Genomic DNA, 17,988 nt, shown 5'->3' with positions numbered 1-17,988 from the left:
TTACTTGCAACCAAACAAAAGATAATAAAAAAAAAAAAAACATTTCTCATTGTACCGCGAGCATAAAACAAAAACCTCCAATTTCGATGAACCGAAAGCGTACTCCCGTTTGTTAAAGAAAAACAATAAACAGAGATATCACGATAGTTCACGTGGGCACGTGCAAGGGAAGCAAAGAATCGAAATTCCATTTCCAAACAACAAAACTGTATGGCAACGAAGGCGGATGATGCTTAATAAGAAAAAACCAGAACCCAGCAACGTTCATCATTCACACTGTGCCTATTTTCTTTTTCTGTTCTATTCTATTCTATTCACCCACTCACACATCACATCAATAATCACTTCCCGAAGGAGATTACAGATTTCAATTTCAACAACGCATAACGCATTATTCTGCTACTCATTTCATTTTATATTTTATTATAAATATAAATAATTATTATAATACTAGTATATGATGATGAATTGAACATACATTTTTACCAAATTGGTGTCTCCTCCTCCACCTCTCTCCCATTCTCACAAGGGAGAGAAAACAAAACAAAAATGGCGGTTCAGCGGCGGCGCCACCACTTTTATCAACGTTTCCGTCTTATGATTCCGATGATTTCCGCCGTCGCCGCCGCTCTACTTTTTCTCTTCGCTATGCTTTCTTTCTTAGCTCCTTCTCCTATCGATTCCGATCATATGCACCGGAGACGCCAACACATCACGGTAAATCTCTCTCTCTCTCTCTCTCTCGACATTCACTCTAATTCAATAATTGATCATGAATTTGATCATGAATTTATCAATTTTTGTGTTTTTTTTCAGTATAACGAGAAAGCCAATGAAGTGATTGAAAAACCTGAGTTCCGTGTTCCGGTTAGTGCTTTTTCTGGATTCTGATTTTGTTTCGTATAGATTTCATGATTTTGTTATTGGATCTTGATTACTTGATTGTTTGCTTTTGTTTTGATCAGAAAGATGGAGGAAAGCTGAGCCGCGATGTGTGGAGTTCGAGAAATTCGGAACACTTCTACGGTTGCAGCAATGCCAGCAGCAAGTTTCCAAGTACGTAATCTATTTGTGGATTCTGTTATTGGATCTTGGATATGACTATATGTATGAAAATGACAGATAACTATGCCTTTCCAATCGCAGACGCTGAAGCAGCTACAAAACCGAATCGGTATTTGTTGATTGCAACTAGTGGAGGCTTGAATCAACAAAGAACTGGGGTACTTTCTCTGGACTATTTCATTAATCAAAGCATGGATTTCATATCTGGTTTTATTTAATTTTATTAAATGTGAAATGAACTAAAAAAATCACATGCTTCCTCAATCAGATTTGCCTTATATTAAGGTTGTCAAATAAAATTAACTTGTTTTTTTCTTGCTGAAATAAGTTATGTGACATTCGATGAGAAAAGGGACTAAATTTGTTGGAGCTGGAGCTGCAGCCGTATAGTAATTAAATAATCATGGAGCATTAGTTGGCACATTTTTCTCGAGTCTAGTGCTCATGGATGTCATAAATCTCGTTGAGAATCTTAATGCTTGCATCTGTGAAAGAGATGCATCCTGCTGACCCCACTTAGTGGGACAAGACTTGGTTGTTGTTGTCGTTGTTAAAGAGATGCATCCCTTATGTTTTCAGATCCTACCCGCTTGGCTTTTCTGTTAATTGTTGAAAATCTCAGTTAATAGTTTTGCTTCAAAATCTGGAGTATTGAAACCAGTAAATCTTTTATGTTTAATTACTATTTAAATCAGTATAATATACTGCTGCATATAATGACTGTTGTTTGTGCTTATTGTTTCCAAACTATATGGGTACTCAGCTATCACTTTTCGCTGTTGATCATTTTGTTTTTACAAATGGCAGATTACAGATGCTGTTGTTGTTGCGCGAATTTTGAATGCTACTTTGGTTGTTCCAAAATTGGATCAGCGGTCTTACTGGAAAGATTCTAGGTAATTTGCAGAAAGGACATATTGTAATTTGACTTAGCTGCTAAAATATTGAAGTTTATAATTCTCATCGATGTTTGTTAGTTTGTGATACAATGCCATACTTTACCTTTTGCAGTAACTTTTCAGAGATCTTTGATGTTGATTGGTTTGCCTCATATTTGTCAAATGATGTCAAAATTATCAAGCAACTCCCAAGCAGTAAGGGTCGGAAAGCATTATCTGCATACAGCCTGCGTGTTCCAAGGAAATGCAGTGAAAGATGTTATATAAATCGTATATTGCCTGTACTCGTGAAAAAGCGTGTAAGTTTTTTATTTCTCAAAAATATTACTAGTACTGCTAATATGCTGTACAACTTATTATGTTTTCCTTTTTAAGTAGGAGGTGCCTTCGTTTCTCAGTTCGATTTTTTTTATCGCTCGGAAGATATATATAATACTATTAGGAAGTTTTAACTGCTTTTCATTTAAGGACTATAGTCCAAATCTCTATGTGATGGATGTTATAGTAAATGTATTTTAGATGGATTAGATGATTCATTTGCATAATGAGTTTTTCAGGTTTCTTCATTAGGCTACTGATCTATTGGTTGTCTAATGAATTTTAACCCCGATGTGTGGTGCCTGAAGTAACTTCTCAGTCAAGCTAGGATATCTCTCATCTTTTGCCAAAAATTTAAAACCATAGGATATCTCTCATCTTTTGCCAAAAATTTAAAACCATTTCTGAACCTTTTCTATTTGCCAAGTGATCTTATAATTGGACTATTTGCAAGATCTAGATCCATATTTTTCCCCCATGATTTGCATAATAAAAATTTAGTCCGTTTTGATCATTAAATATGACTGAGAAAGTCTACACCCTATGATCATTAAATTTTCAAAGCTAGTCCCGAAATTTAACCCACTTTAAGTCCTAGTTTCTATAAAATGGCTGATTTCAGTTATCAAAATAGGATGTTTTGTATGCTTGATACCGCAACAGTTTTTTAGGAAAATTTTGGAAGTAATGAAGCTGTAGTCTGTACCAACTGGCCTTTTTTTGCTTTTAATAAACAAGTAATCAATACTTTAAATTCTGATCACTTTATCTAGTATATCAATAACTATTTGAACATTTGATTATGAAGAAATATATTTAATATTGTTGCTTCATTTATATGGCAGGCTGTTCAACTCAACAAGTTTGACTACAGGCTTGCAAACAGGTTGGATACTGAGTATCAGAAATTGAGATGTAGAGTTAATTACCATGCTCTAAGATTTACTGATCCAATACTAAAAATGGGTCAAAAATTGGTCCAACGGATGAGGATGAGAAAGAATCATTACATTGCACTGCATTTGAGGTAGTTTGTTTGATTTTTGCCCTCTTTTATACGCTTGTCTGTCCTGTTTAATTCACTTTCCCAGGTAATCTTATCAATCAGATTCATCAATTTGGTAACCACTAAAACTATAATGTAGTATTAGTATCCATATATGTCGATCAATGTCCTTGTTAAAAATTTGCTCATGTACAAATACTTGTCAAAACTGGGTTCAGTTCTTACTTTCATGCTGGTATCCTCATTACATTTGCTTGTTAAGCATACCACTAAGATATTCATTTTATTTGCACAAATATGGAACACATGAATGTTCATTTTCTTGGGGGACTACAATTTTGTTTAACATCATTTACAAGTAATATAACTCAAATTGGATAAGTGGAAATACACGACAGCTCCAATGCCATTATGCTGATTTTTATTTTTTTGGTTTAGATAGGGAACTATAAGGCAGCTGAAATTAAATCAACCTGTTGAAGTTGTGCCCATTTAGATAAAAGGAGGAGAGAAATTAGTAATAGCTCTAAATTTTATTGATAATAACTTGAGTTTGACTTGTAATCTTCATTATAGATTCAGCAGTGCATTGTGTTCCAAATACTATAAATTTGTTCTTGCTTATTTTCAGCCTTTACTACAGTGGCAATGTAACCAGAATGATCATATTAAGTGAAACAGAATTGTAATAAAGGTTGGAAATGAGTAAGAACAAGTTTACAATATATGGTACGCAATGCACTACTGAAGTTTCAATAACTCAATTGGTTTGAGGTAAGGGATTAAAGGAGTTGGGGAGTTAAAAGGTCCAAGGTTTTAGCCTTGGCAAGGAGAAAAGTATCAACATAACAATTAGCACACTAACATTTGTCATTCAAAAAATAAATAAAAAATTACAACTCCAAGTTAAATTAGAGTCCCTGGCATCTTCTCTAACATAGATCTTATACGGTTCCTGCAGTTTTTCTCTATCTTTTTTCTTTCTAATCTTAACACGCTAATGGACATTATATTTCAATGATACAGTTACATACATTAACATGAATACTTATAAGTGCCAATTTCCTTTCTTATTCCTCCATTCCTCCAAATGTATGCTATATTTATAACTGGCCTGCTATCAAATTACACACGGAAAACAAACTAGTAATGCGCAATAAAGGATAAATAAAAACTAAACTAGCCTCCCCCCTCAAATGTGATAGTAGGTGAGCCAAGGAGTAGTATAAATCGAGTGTCTCTGAGGAAGAGAAATCTTTGAGTAGAGAGAGCATTGGTTAAAATATCAGCCAGCTGGTCTTCTGCAGGGATGTCACCCCTCAAGATTCTTGTTAAGAACTTTCTATCTTACAAAAAGATATCAAGCTCCACATGTTTTGTTCTAGCATATAAAATAGGATTGTGCTAATGTTATAGTCCCGAGACTGTCACATAAGATATGAGGGATGTCAAAAGGCACTTTCAATTCATTTAATAGGGAGTGTATTCATAGAATTTCTGCCGCTGTTGCTGCCTGGCTACTCGATTTAGCCTCTGCACTAGATATAGCCACCAGAGGTTGTTTCTTAGACCACCAAGAAACCAACTCATGGCCTTAAAATACACAAGACCCTGAAGTGGACCTTATATCATCTTGGTTAGCTTCCCAATCTACATCACAGCAGGCTGTTATGGCTAATTTTTGCTTTGAACAGAAGGTTTAAGATTAAGACCATGACTATCAGTGCCTTGTAAATTTCTAAAAAATCTCGGTACCACTTTCCAATGATTCTCTAGAGGCTGAAACAAAAATTGACATTATAGCCACTGATCATTGTAGATGAAACAGCAGCTTTAGCTTTGAGAAGTTTGTGCTTTAGCCAACAACTCTTGAATATATCTGGCTTTTTTGTCTGATTTGGACACTTTTTTCCTTTTCAATTATACAACTTTTGTTGTCAAATCCCAACGGGGGAATGTAAATTGGGTTTTAGATGGATTGAGGATGAATTTGGATGGATCCCGTGTTCACACGGTTGGAATATCAATGGAAATTTGATCAAGGTTGGATATATTCTAGAAAATGTAGATTTTAATTTTAATATTTTAATATAAAATACTAAATTTGGATCTAAACTGTCCGATCTTAATTGAACGGTTACTGATGTCTTAACTGCGTGATTGCGCAGAATTCTTTCCTTTAGATATATCTTGATTGGAGATTGAACACAACCCATCACCTTTTATGTTTTTAAATTGTTTCTACTTGTTCATTTGTCTCTTACTCTGTCTCAAATTAGGTGTTCTTAGTTTTACACGAGAATTAAGGAAATGATTAGTAGTGTTGATTTTCATGGTATAATGTTTTATTTACTAAAACACCCTTATTAATTATGGTTAGTAGAGTTGTAGATGATTGAAATGCATTAAATAAGGGAACCCACTTGGGTTAGCCTGGTGATGTTGGCTTGGGACCTTGGAGTGTGCTCCTCTCAAGGTCTTAGGTTCAATTCTCTCTGTTGCCAATTTCGGGAGTTGGTTTGGCTTATTAAAAAAATGAAATAAATAAGGGTATGATAGTGGAAAAGAATAATAAATGTTTTATTAGTATTATAAGAGACAAATAATTTGAAACAAAGAAAAATGGTAAAGAGGACACCTAATTTTAAGGTTTTAGTCTTGGACTAAAGTTTGAGAGTCTGAGACCTTCGTATTTAGACTAGGTCCATATTACAGACTGCACTTGGTAGTTGGTACTGTTGATTTTTTTCGGACAGCAAACAATGGCTTCTACACTTGTATAGATCCTATCAGGGAGAGTAATAGATAACAATTGAGTAGTTTCTAAGTTCGATCCACTTCTTTCTGGTGCAGATTTGAACCTGATATGCTTGCATTTTCTGGATGTGACTATGGTGGAGGAGAGAAGGAACATAAGGAACTGGGCACAATAAGGAGGAGATGGAAGACACTACATGTAAGGCTTGCATGTTATTTTTTACTACCAACAATAATTTATTAAGAGATATCAAAAAATGTAATCACTTATTCACTATAAGACAATATTTTTCTATGCTTGATTACTTATGCAAAACCATATGGCATCAATTTATGTTATAATGACAGTGCTATAAACCTAACTACATTTTTCATTAAATGAATATCAGCAATGGCTTTTAACATTTTAATGGTCTTTAACCCTGCTTGTGGCTAGATGCCAAGTAAATAGGCATTATTTGATAGAGAATATTTCCCCTGACCATGTTTGCATGAGAAAACTGTTTAAAAAAAGAGAATATGAATAATATGAAGTATATTGATATGCAGAAAAGCAATCCTGATAGGGCCAGGAGGCAGGGAAGATGTCCGTTAACCCCAGAAGAAGTCGGTCTAATGCTAAGAGCGTTGGGGTATGGTTCTGATGTTCATATTTATGTTGCATCTGGGGAAGTATATAGAGGAGATGAAACATTGGCACCTCTCAAAGCATTATTCCCTAATTTCCATTCAAAAGAAACCATTGCTACCAAGGAGGAACTAGAACCATTTTCTTCATTTTCTTCTCGCATGGCTGCCCTTGATTTTATTGTTTGTGATGAAAGCGATGTGTTTGTCACCAATAACAATGGTAACATGGCTAAAATATTAGCCGGACGAAGGTATGCTCAACTTCATTTGAATGTTTATTTTCACTTTCTGTTGGTCACCCGTCACTGATATCTACACTTACTAATTAGCTTTCTGTACACTTTCTTATAGGAGATACTTTGGTCACAAACCAACTATTCGTCCAAATGCTAAAAAACTCTACAGATTGTTCTTGAACAGAAGTAACTCGACTTGGGATGTTTTTGCTTCCAGTGTTCGTACTTTCCAGAAAGGCTTCATGGGGGAGCCAAAGGAGGTTAGACCTGGTAGAGGAGGGTTTCATGAGAATCCATCTACCTGCATATGTGAAGATTCTGTGGCCAAATTGGACAAAAATTCTGGATCTAGAAAATTTTCAAGGGATAAGTCAACCAAAAAAGTTGTAGCAAATGATGAGGTGGATGTTGATGATAATGACGAGGATAATGATAATGATGACGATGATGATCAGAATGATCTTACAGATAGGGATATGTTCAATGAAACAATGTCAGACTATGAATCTCTGAACTTTGAGGATCCAGAGTTGGAGGAAATTATATCAGACTAGTTAAGCTGCAGTATTCAGTGCTGACTACCTGTTGACTCATTCGACATAACCCCTTAAGCAGCTAGTGCTCGATTTTAAAGTTGCTAATAAAGCACAGATCCCGAACAGAAAAAGCACATATATTTCTCAACACTGGCTGAGCTGAACTTGAAGTGGATATAGTATGAAGTCATCTTGAAAATTTTAATCATACAAACAATTTGTGCATTTTTAAGAGCATAATGGCCTTGGTTTGTTGCTAAATTTTGTGGGTGTTTGGACTTGTAATTAAATCTGGAAAAAGGTGATCAGAAGTTAGCAATGAGTGGAATGGGAGGACAGCCATTTGACATCTAGCTGCATACAAAATGGAGTTTGCTAGGATGTAGGAAAATCTGTATATTTTCGTTGAGGAAAATCATTTCAATACACTTTTGTTCATATCTATCTTTGAGATTGTTGTTGTCAACTTACTTATATAGAAGCAACTGAATGCCTAGTTAAGTTTTTGTGCCCGAAGTTAATGTAGCAGTAGTGGTCTGATGACCCGGTAGGTGTAGTTAGTCTTTTAATAAAATTACAACTTTTTCTATAAAGCTGATCAAAATGGTAAGTAGATTTTACTGTCTCACAAATTGAATCAGTGACTGGTGTCTGCGAGAGTTTATTCACTCTTTCTAGCTCTTTTGTATAGAGCAGTCGGCGAAAACAGCTACAGCTGAAGACGAGGTTATTCTCTAGACTCTCAATGAGTAAGGAAATAAGGATGCCAGGTCTGAAGGGGCAGCTGGTTTGGTGGTTTGATAGGATTGTGTCATAACTTATCGAGCAACTGATTTGCCTTTCAAGCCATGTTTAAACTAAAGTAAATGGAAAACTAATGAGAATGAATCATTACGATGGAAAGAATGAATAAAATGATTAAATTTACAATATATATCTTTCACAAATAGAGTTCCCCTTAATGACATGATTACTCTAAAATTAAACAAAATAGACGATGGTGATTGTACGTCAAATTTTCACTGTGACGAGGGCAAATCATCTGGTGAGTCATCTGCTTGAGGTGATGGAGGCGAAACAAAATCTAAATTGGGGAAGACACCAGGTGGCCTCTCCAGATGCTCAATTGAGAGTAATTGATTTGAATCACCCACCACATCCGCCCATCCATAATGAGGTTCCGCCCTTCATGAGAAACAATCAAAGTTAATATGAATATTAATATAGGCACATAACTATGATGTAAATGTAACCGGCAAAGGAATGCTAGCAACAATCACTTTTCAACACTCTCTTTAGCACTCTTTTTTATCGGATGAAATTAATATATGTCCCACCACTTTGTGTGGGTTCAATTTTCAAAGTGTTAACCCACAAAGATTTAAACCAATAAAAGAGTGAGTATCAGAGAGTGTGTTCAAAAGAGTGTTGTTAGTATTACTTGTAACCAACCTCAACTTTTTTCTTAATTGAATTAAAGACAAAATAAGAATTGGATTCATGCTAGTGTACCAAACATTTACTGGTGCTGAATATGTACCAAGTACAGGTACACAGAGCATTTAGGCTCTTTTCCATATATATATATATATATATATATATAACTAGGCTAGAACCACCTTCTTGACCAGCTTGTGTGGTCACAAGACTTGGGCACACAAAAAAGAAAGAAAATGTAGAATAAGAAAGAATTAAATGATGTATATTTTGCGTGCCTAAATAATTTTTAGTTTGATGTTGTGACCACCCAAGCATTTTTCACTCATCAAGGTAAGTCAACACAACCTGGTAGAGATCAGTCTCGCACTCAAAAAATACCCCATTGCTTAGAAGAATAGGCAAATAGAGAGACATGAAAATGCAGTAGATTTGTTGGATGCAGAAAAGAATATCCTTACTCATAATAGGTATCTTCATCTACAACTATATCCCAGCTCTCACCGGTGGTGCTATTTCCATACTTATGGACTTTCCTGTTGCAGGCAAAAGGCTGAGCCAATTAGCAAGCGTAATAGAGACGTAACATTTCAACAAAGCATTTTGAGAAAGTGATTAAAAACTGAGACATTGTATACAGTCATACAGATCTAGTCAATAATCCAAATCACTTTTAAGCTCATCACAAATAAATAAACTAATCAGTTTATGGAAGCTTTGATTCCATACCCATTTCCAAAGTGCTCTTCTCCCCAAGTTCTTGACCAACCTGAAAAAAGGATGAAAATAGCATTGGATTTTAAAAAAATAAACCACATATGATTATGTTTAAGAGTGAAAACCATGTAACAATCATGTTAAGGGGGAAGAGAGAGGACACGGCAGGCAGATCAACACAGTCACCCCTACTTTTACATAGACTTGTAGGAGAAAACCCAGAAAGCTGGAGGGCTGAATCAATAAGAGAAGCCCATTTTAGGGACCTTGTTAGTTGGGACAAAGGCAAGTCCAACTACTCAGAGTCATGAGATACATGATTAACACCTTAAAGAAAGGTTACAGGTAATGCATGCTAATATTTTATTATTTCTATGGGAAGACAAAGATTCAAGCTTTAAACGAAATGAAACCTCCAAGATTACATCATTGGGTGCACTCTGACAACAACTAATGAAACAAACAGACATGGCTTTTGGTTATTGTATTGGAACAACCAAATATGAAATAAATGTGAAAGACGACTTTATAAGTAAATATAACATACGCTCACTGCTAGGAGATACATGCCAAGTTTCCCCATGACGCGAACCTATGCCTTTAAAGAACCGCTCCTCCCACTTGTCTCCCCATTTTGTTCCAAGTTCAGTTTCAGCCCATTTATCTGTCCTGCGGAAGTGTTAGCAACGAAAAGAAAGCACCGAGAAGTTAAAATTCAGGACTAGAACAAAAAGAACTCTTGTTAAACATTATGATAAACTGCAAAACAATCCCCTTGTATCCAAAAAAAATCAACAGGAAAATAAAAGTTATTTAGGAGACAAAAACAATGAGAGAACAAGGGTGGCAAACTAAAAATAAAAATAGAAAACAAAACCGAGGTCAAGGTGTAGGAAATAATATTATAATTCAACATCTGTAAGCATAGTACTATTGAAATAAACATAAATCAAATAAGATTTTGTCCAATAAAATTTCACAAAATCCACCGTTGAGCTTAAAGTTGTTCATCTGTATGAGGCTCATGTATACATATGTGGACAATTATTGGTTAAACAAATGAATTAACTAAGCTATAATACATACCATTTGAGAACAGATCCTCTTCCGTCATAATTCTCTCCCCACTTTTCCCACCAGGATTGTTCATTCAGTCTACCATACTTGTGTGCCCCCTTTTCAGTCCAGCCTTTAGCATCATATTTTTCCCACCTAAGTAAATTGAACAGTCAGAAATTCTAAAATATAAATGCATTTGATCCATTAATAATGCATAGAGATACCAGCTTTTGTTTTGTAAGATACATCATACATCGACTTACCATTTCTCATACCACCCAGCATTTTCAGTTCCTGACTTTGCTTGTTTTTGCGCACTCCTCTCTATTCTTGCTATGTTACTGCAAATTGAAACGAGAAAGAAAGAAGTTGTGTAAAGAATTCGTGGGGTTTACTTAATCACAGCAAACTGAGAAATAAAGCAGTGACCTCCATTCATCTTGATGAAGATTTTCTTGCCATGTTTCCCACCAAGAATCCCCTTCAGAATTTCTGCCGGATTTCTCCACACCTACGAGAACTTACAAAATTAATCACATGCATTCACAGGTTTGGTTATTCAAGATTTCAATAAATCACGACAAAAAAACCCTGCTACTCAGTATTTCTTCAATCAATTACACCATTAGATGATAATGGTAGTTGAATCAGGCTATGGTTTAATAAACTTGGATGATAAAGCATGAAACAGGGGCAATGTGAAGAAAAACTTTGAATGACATGCTAGCAGCATTATCTGCTTATCAACAGTGCGACAGATTAGGATAGTGTATGAAATTTTAGCTCAGCTATCCCATAACTTTAGTGGGAAGAATTTTTTACATCACTTTATTTATTTAGACTGTCTGTGTTACGATCATGCAATCATAGAAATTGATTCATTGCACTCGACATAGATTTTAAAAATTCCTGTAGATGCTAAAGAATTGTAGATACTAGCAGGCAATATGAAGGAACATGTTTTTATTTTTATTTTTATGTAGACATAACCATAGATCAACCGAATGTTATTAAAAATTAGTTGTTGCAATAAATCTACAGATTTATGTTAAATGTACAAACAGCATGTTTGAGCAAGGGTACAGAGGTAAGTTTGAGCTCCTCGAAGTATCTTTAGGATAAAACAATCATGTATTTCTGCCCAGAAGTAATTTGACTGGCCCCAGAAACACGCTAAGAATTGTTAAGTACTTTCAGTAATGCTTCTATATCAAATATAAAGGAAGTAACATACCTAGCTCCTTATATCCAGTCCAGTCGCTCTTCTCCCACCACTGTCAATTAGATCAATAAAGCCAATTAAATGAATCCACCTGAGGTGTGATACTGACAGGGTCCTGAATACTGTCAATCTATCATATTAAAAATAAATCCACCTAGGAAGCCATTTGATGGGGTTATAAAAAATAACACAAACCTAACATGCTTCAAATCATGCCTAATTTAATTCAGCTACAAAAAATTGTTACAGTAGTATGCTAAAAACATATGAACAAACAACTGATGTCGTGTCAATGGAATTATTAGCTCCTTGGTTTACTCAAAAATAAGTTGTGACAATGCATGAGACTCGATATTGCCATAACTATCTAGATGAATTATACAAATTGAAAAGCAAATCAAAGGTTTCCAAAAAGCACTTTTTTATTATTAACCCAAGGAAAAGTTAACAAGTAAAAGTACATAAATAAATTACATGAAAACCTGAAATTTTAATCAAGAGCACTTCAAGAGTTAAAATCAAACTCTTAACAGTTTGAATGTAGTTCTCAATACTTTCAAGGTAAGTAAGTGATAACACACCATGATCCTCTCCATATTAATGCATACTCTGCATACTAAGACATTATCTAAGCCTAACAGAAAGTCGGCACTAAAATCTTTACTATCTACAATTTGGTAATTAGGATCACTCCTTTTTATTTGTTACAGAAGTCCACTCCTTCATTATAGATTTATAGTACAATGATGCCTTTAAGCAAATGAAGATCATTTGCACATATCAAACAAGGTCATATTTAATAACTAAGTCAAATGTGATAAAAGAAATAAGATAGCGTTCATTCAAGAAGTCACTTTAACATACACTGTTTCTGTAGATTTTTCCCCAACAAAAAGGACATCAAAATATTAAGAGTATAAATACCGTTTCTTTCCATTGCGAGGAACCATCATGGGATTGGCCACCCATTCTTGTCCATCTACATCTATACCCATTTTCACCCAGCTCTTCCCCATTTTCTCTGTACCAGGTACTTCCATCTTCATTAGTGCCAGACTCATTAACATTTTCATTTAACAGGCTGATACCCCAGTCCTTCTCATTTGCTATACCAGTGTCTGCGTATAAACAAGTGAAAAATAACCTTTATTTATGTTTGGTGCAAATAAAAAACAATTAAGTTATAAAATGATAAACCACCTCTTTTTGGTGGGGTGTCACGTGACTGAGGACCGGAATTTCTTGGTGTGCAACGAGGAAAGAATTTTTCCTGCTTCAGAATGGACCTGTGGCAATCATGGCATAAAGCACCATAATCATTGAGAAAAAGTTCCAGCTAATGTAGGTTGTAAAAAGTATAAACAAAAAGCTAATTAACATTCATGATATAATTTCTTCCACAAACAAAGGAGCATAATTCATTTTGTCAATAAACAGTAAAGAATATATGCATAGAGAAAAAGGAAAAAGTGAAAAGTATTCTTAGTGCTTCCTTGCTCTGGAAAGGTCAGAACATTTTAGCACCATGACATCTTTATCCATATTAACTATCTTTGTAATCTCACTTCATTCCTGTTATACAATCCACTCCACAAGTTACTGTTAAATAGCGGTTATAGCTGCGCTCTACCACTACAACTGGACAAACTGCTATTGTTCTGTGATATGCTATTTAGTACAAAACATTGTCCAATAGCTGCTATAGTTGTGCTATAGCATTGCATAGCAGAATTTTAACAATCCTCTATTTTCCACTAACCATTATCAGTAACGCATGGAGATTATAATTCAAGTTCAGAACACCGTTCAGACTAGAGATCTAATATCACACCAAAACTAGACATTCATACTATTATTTCATTTGAGTATTAAATTCGTTTCAATTTCTCATCAACAAAGGGATTTTAATTATGAAATATAAAATTGATTATAACGAAGATAAACATACGGTGGAGAAGCGAAAGGCATTGCAGCAGGAGGAGTAGCTTGAGTCCTAACTCTATGAATGTGAGGGGTTTTGTTTTTCTTGGGATCGAATCTCCGTTCATCGATTTTGTCACCGCCGTTGGTTCTTCGAATTGGAGTAACAGAGTCGGAACAACAGCAATGAAATTTGAGATTACCGAGTGGAAGTCGTTGAGCATCGAAGCACACCTTTCTTCGCTTTCTGCGGCATAACTCCGGGAAGTGATTGAGTTGCGGCGTTACTCTGAGCTTGAAATCGAAGAAGCCTCTAGAACTCGCCGCCATTAAATTAAATTAGTAACATTGACAAATCTCAAGTACAATGCAATGTGTAAGTGTAACTAACTGCCAAATACTCTTCCTCTTTCTTTTACGGGCATAAAATATAACAATGAGAGAGAATGAGGTTAAAATTGGAATTGGAAGAGTGAATGTGATGAGGAAATGGAATAATTGTTTTGAAGCATTTTATCTGAGAGTGTAGAATGTTCGAAATTGAGAGGTTTATGAATGTGAATGTGGTTGAAGTTGAAATGAGGAAGAGATGAGATCCGAGAAGTGATTCGACCATGGCTACCGATTCCCAGATTTGCTCTGTCTATACATATACACGTGAGCAACTCGGTCCCACCACCACTTCTCTCCTTCCTACTATTCCAATTTCCTTCCGCCACGTGTCTTTTCTTCTAACGTCGTCGGTATCTTTGTTGGATCAGACTTCAGAAACACCATACCTTCTAACGTCGTCGGTATCTTTTTTATTTATTGGATCATCCAATAAAAAAGAATTATTTTCTTCTTCTAAGAGATCATGGAATATTATTAATTAAGGAAATATGATGAAAATTGGACTAAGTTAGAGATAATGGAGATATATTGTCATCCAATACAAATTTAACAAATTGTCATCTTTTTTTTTTTTGCCGCAGTTCAAACCCAGACCTTGCATATTTTATGCATTGTCCATATCAATTTAACTAAGTGTTTACGTTGGATTTTCGTAAACAACCGCTGGTTTACAAATGGTAACTTGCAAGATCAACCAGTAAATCTTAGGACATATTGTGTTTGTTCTTGTTGTTAGAAATTCTGTGTTTTTGGTGTCGAAAATGTAAGAAATACAATAAAAACAATCGAATTCAATCCACTTGAACTCAATCGAACTTAACAAAGTAAAGTGCAAGAACACTTAAAGAAAAAAGGGTAAATTGTATTGATTAAATAAAAGTTGGTACACAGATTCATACATTGCAACTTGTGACTCGTTTCTCGCTTCCATACGGATACTTTGAGTGTAAGTTTGTATGATGGAATTGTGACCCGTTTTTCCTATGAAAAACTACTATTTATACTAAGTCTAGAAATAACTACATTTCTTTGAAATTCAAACTACAACTGCCACAAGTCGACAGTTTTACTTATTTGAAAACAAACTTAAAATACAAACTGACTTAAAGAATAACTGTTGATAACCACCTTCGAAAACTGCTCTATCGAAGTCTTCTACCATCTTCGAACCCATATTTGCTTTCAATACAACACTCTGTTCGAATCTTCTTTAAATCTAGGTCAACTATACTTTGACCATATTTATTACAGCTAGTAAAATATATTGGCTAACAAATTGCCCCCCAGAAACGCCATTTTCGATTTCACCAAAGAAGAAAAAGACGTTTTTGAAAAAATAACTAACATTCTCCATCGAAATGAATGATGTCAGTATTTAATTCAAAAATTAATTCAAATTTCCTTTAAATACTGACCCCACAATCTTAGTTAGTGGGCCACGTTCTCTAACATTGGAGAAGACAACACTTTAATGGTAAAACTGTCAAAATAAGATCTTGACATGTGTCATGATCAAAGGTCTATATAGAAACAAACTCACCTTTACTCTTCTCACTTTTCACCATTTCATTTTCACTTTCACTGTTCCTCTTCTCCGCCAAAAATTCTCTCGAAGAAAAAACTTCGAATTTTCTGCAACTCCTATCTTTAAACACGAAATCTTCACTATTCATCAACCTCTCACAAAAACACTTAAACAATGACGAACGCAGCAGGAACTTCTCATGTGAATCGCGAAGAACCCATTGATTTTACTAAAGAAATCGCCAGTGCTGCTCCTGCTTTTATGAACGAACCAGAGATCAATGAAGCTGAAAAAGCTATCTGGAAAACCCAGGTAATCATCCCTTGTACTGATACTCCACATGCATTCTTAGGCCCCATTTCTCTAGAACCTGAAACTCCAGAGATTAACTCTCTTTTCCCATGTATTGAAACTCAACCTCCTTTAATTTTCACAAAAGGTCTTTTTGACCTAAGTTTTGTAAAATCCAAAATTAGGACTGAACCAAAAACTTATCCAGAATACATTGCTTGGTTAGACAAAGTTCAAAAACAAAAGGGACAATTCTGGAAGGAGAAAGGGATTTTTGATCTCATCCAAATATCTCGATATGATCCAAAATACCATAATGAATTGATATTTGCTGCTTTACATTTTTGGAACCCATCGAACAACAGCCTTCACTTGAAATGTGGAATGCTCACTCCTACCCTTTTAGATGTGGCTGGCCTTACTAGCTTAAAACTAACTGGATACACCTTTAATCCAGATGTTACCACCTCTCAATACTCAGTAAATTTCGATAGCCCTGCCTATGGTTTGTTTATAGCTAACAACCATGATACCAAATGTGCTGAAGTATCTGCAGATGAACATGTAGCTTTCTTGACCTACTGGTTTTCTATGCATGTTTTTTGCTCAAGGTCAGTACAAGTCCCTAAGAAATTCATGTGTCTAGCTAGTCAGTTACATGAAGGAACAGATATCTGTTTAAGCAAACTGATTCTAGGTTCTTTATATGAAACCCTTAACCATACAACTAATAATCTTAGAGATTATCCCCAAACTGGTGGGAATTTAGTTGTATCAGGACCCATATGGTTGTTCCAACTATGGCTTTTAGCCATTTTTGGATCAAAACTTGCTTCGATCCTACCTTCCTCTTACACATCAGCATACTCAGAAAAGACCACTGAAGGTATAGGCTTAGCTATGTTTCACCCCGATGGGAACAAGTCATCACAACAACTTTTTGAGAATGCTTATGAAACCCTGCTTGATTGTCCCATTTTCACCCCTATGATGGCACCATTTACCACTAGGAAATATGGACCTAACTGGTTCAAAGAGGACTTTCCCACTACTTCGAAAACAGCCAACAAAACAGAAATCAATGCTATATGGGAAGCTTATTTGACCCCTACCTATCTATCTAGCAGACTTACACCTGGTAGCCCTTATGGAGTATATGGTTATCAACCTAACCATGTAGCTAGACAGTTTGGTATGGTTCAATCGAAACCCAGCTCTTTGTTCAAAAGTATAAGTGAATGGAAAATTCCTCTGATCGAACCTGTGTGGAAATCCATAATTCAAGCCAGGAGAACAACTGTGTTCGAGCCTACATATTTCTCAACATCATTTGCATGCTCTGAAGCATTCTTTCGATGGTGGCGAAATTATTACACACGCCAATCCAATCGAGGGAATCCTGATGAATTGCTGCCTCAACTGACCAGTACTTTTCACACTTTGCAGAACAAAGACAAGAAGACTAGAGGTACGCACATTAAAGAAATTCAGCAATTTCAAAGATATTATCAAACAGCATATGACCCTTTACATCCAAAGAGGACAGTATATTATGCTGCTCAAACTTTGAGAGATAAAGTTCGAGAAAAAATTCCAGAAACAATTTTTCCCCCTGGAACACCCAATAAATATCTTTATGTTTTAGAAAAGAAAATGAGACTAGCAAGACTTCCATCTTGTAATCTTGCTTTGGCCTTTAGGCCACCATACCCAAAATGGTTACTTTATAATTTCAAATTCCCACAGAATAATTTAGTAACCTATGCTAAATGCAATTTATACCAATATAATGGTGAACTTGGCTATGAATTATCCCAAGTTCGAATCGAAACTCCCAGTATCATGGGTATGATTTTTTCTTTTACTAAAATATATTAATACTATTTTTAGAAGAAATAGTACTTATCTGTATAATCACATATTTCAGCTTTGCCTTTAACTCCAGGAGAAGCAAAGCTCGATGATGCCAGCACCCAG

General features: G+C 35.3%; 2 protein-coding genes across 2 annotated transcripts; one reads left to right on the top strand and one right to left on the bottom strand.

Moving 5' to 3' along the window:
* The first annotated feature begins 484 nt into the window (after window positions 1–484).
* LOC146943074 (O-fucosyltransferase family protein) lies at window positions 485–7,963 on the top strand. The gene is made up of 10 exons (XM_085757161.1): window positions 485–717; window positions 817–867; window positions 966–1,056; window positions 1,147–1,223; window positions 1,873–1,961; window positions 2,077–2,263; window positions 3,128–3,309; window positions 6,142–6,244; window positions 6,595–6,926; window positions 7,027–7,963. The coding sequence occupies exons 1-10, from the start codon at window positions 550–552 to the stop codon at window positions 7,463–7,465; spliced, it is 1,719 nt and encodes a 572-aa protein (XP_085613287.1). The 5' UTR covers window positions 485–549; the 3' UTR covers window positions 7,466–7,963.
* A 375-nt stretch (window positions 7,964–8,338) lies between these two features.
* Window positions 8,339–14,422, bottom strand: LOC146943073 (inactive purple acid phosphatase-like protein). The gene is made up of 11 exons (XM_085757162.1): window positions 13,831–14,422; window positions 13,083–13,168; window positions 12,807–13,000; window positions 11,895–11,934; window positions 11,090–11,171; window positions 10,924–11,001; window positions 10,688–10,813; window positions 10,149–10,270; window positions 9,614–9,653; window positions 9,346–9,420; window positions 8,339–8,632 (listed from the first exon to the last, which is right to left on the bottom strand). Exons 1-11 carry the CDS (start codon window positions 14,130–14,132, stop codon window positions 8,467–8,469), a joined length of 1,311 nt encoding a protein of 436 aa, XP_085613288.1. The 5' UTR covers window positions 14,133–14,422; the 3' UTR covers window positions 8,339–8,466.
* Window positions 14,423–17,988: the final 3,566 nt, after the last annotated feature.

This window comes from Medicago sativa, chromosome 3, assembly GCF_051527215.1.
Source record: "Medicago sativa cultivar Bolivia chromosome 3, Bolivia_mono, whole genome shotgun sequence".
NCBI lineage: Eukaryota > Viridiplantae > Streptophyta > Magnoliopsida > Fabales > Fabaceae > Medicago > Medicago sativa.
The sequence above is the reverse complement of the archived record's forward strand: the minus strand, read 5'-3'. Positions and strand labels throughout refer to the sequence as shown.

What these genes read in the sequence shown, in the direction of transcription:
- LOC146943074 (XM_085757161.1), top strand. Translation starts at nt 550, where the DNA reads ATGGCGGTTCAGCGGCGGCGCCACCACTTTTATCAACGTTTCCGTCTT. An exon ending in TACATTGCACTGCATTTGAG is followed by an intron (nt 3,310 to 6,141) that starts GTAGTTTGTTTG and finishes TTTCTGGTGCAG; the next exon opens with ATTTGAACCTGATATGCTTG. An exon ending in AAAATATTAGCCGGACGAAG is followed by an intron (nt 6,927 to 7,026) that starts GTATGCTCAACT and finishes ACTTTCTTATAG; the next exon opens with GAGATACTTTGGTCACAAAC.
- LOC146943073 (XM_085757162.1), bottom strand. Translation starts at nt 14,132, where the DNA reads ATGGCGGCGAGTTCTAGAGGCTTCTTCGATTTCAAGCTCAGAGTAACG. An exon ending in GACTGGATATAAGGAGCTAG is followed by an intron (nt 11,172 to 11,894) that starts GTATGTTACTTC and finishes AAGTTCTCGTAG; the next exon opens with GTGTGGAGAAATCCGGCAGA. An exon ending in CTTCATCAAGATGAATGGAG is followed by an intron (nt 11,002 to 11,089) that starts GTCACTGCTTTA and finishes TTCAATTTGCAG; the next exon opens with TAACATAGCAAGAATAGAGA.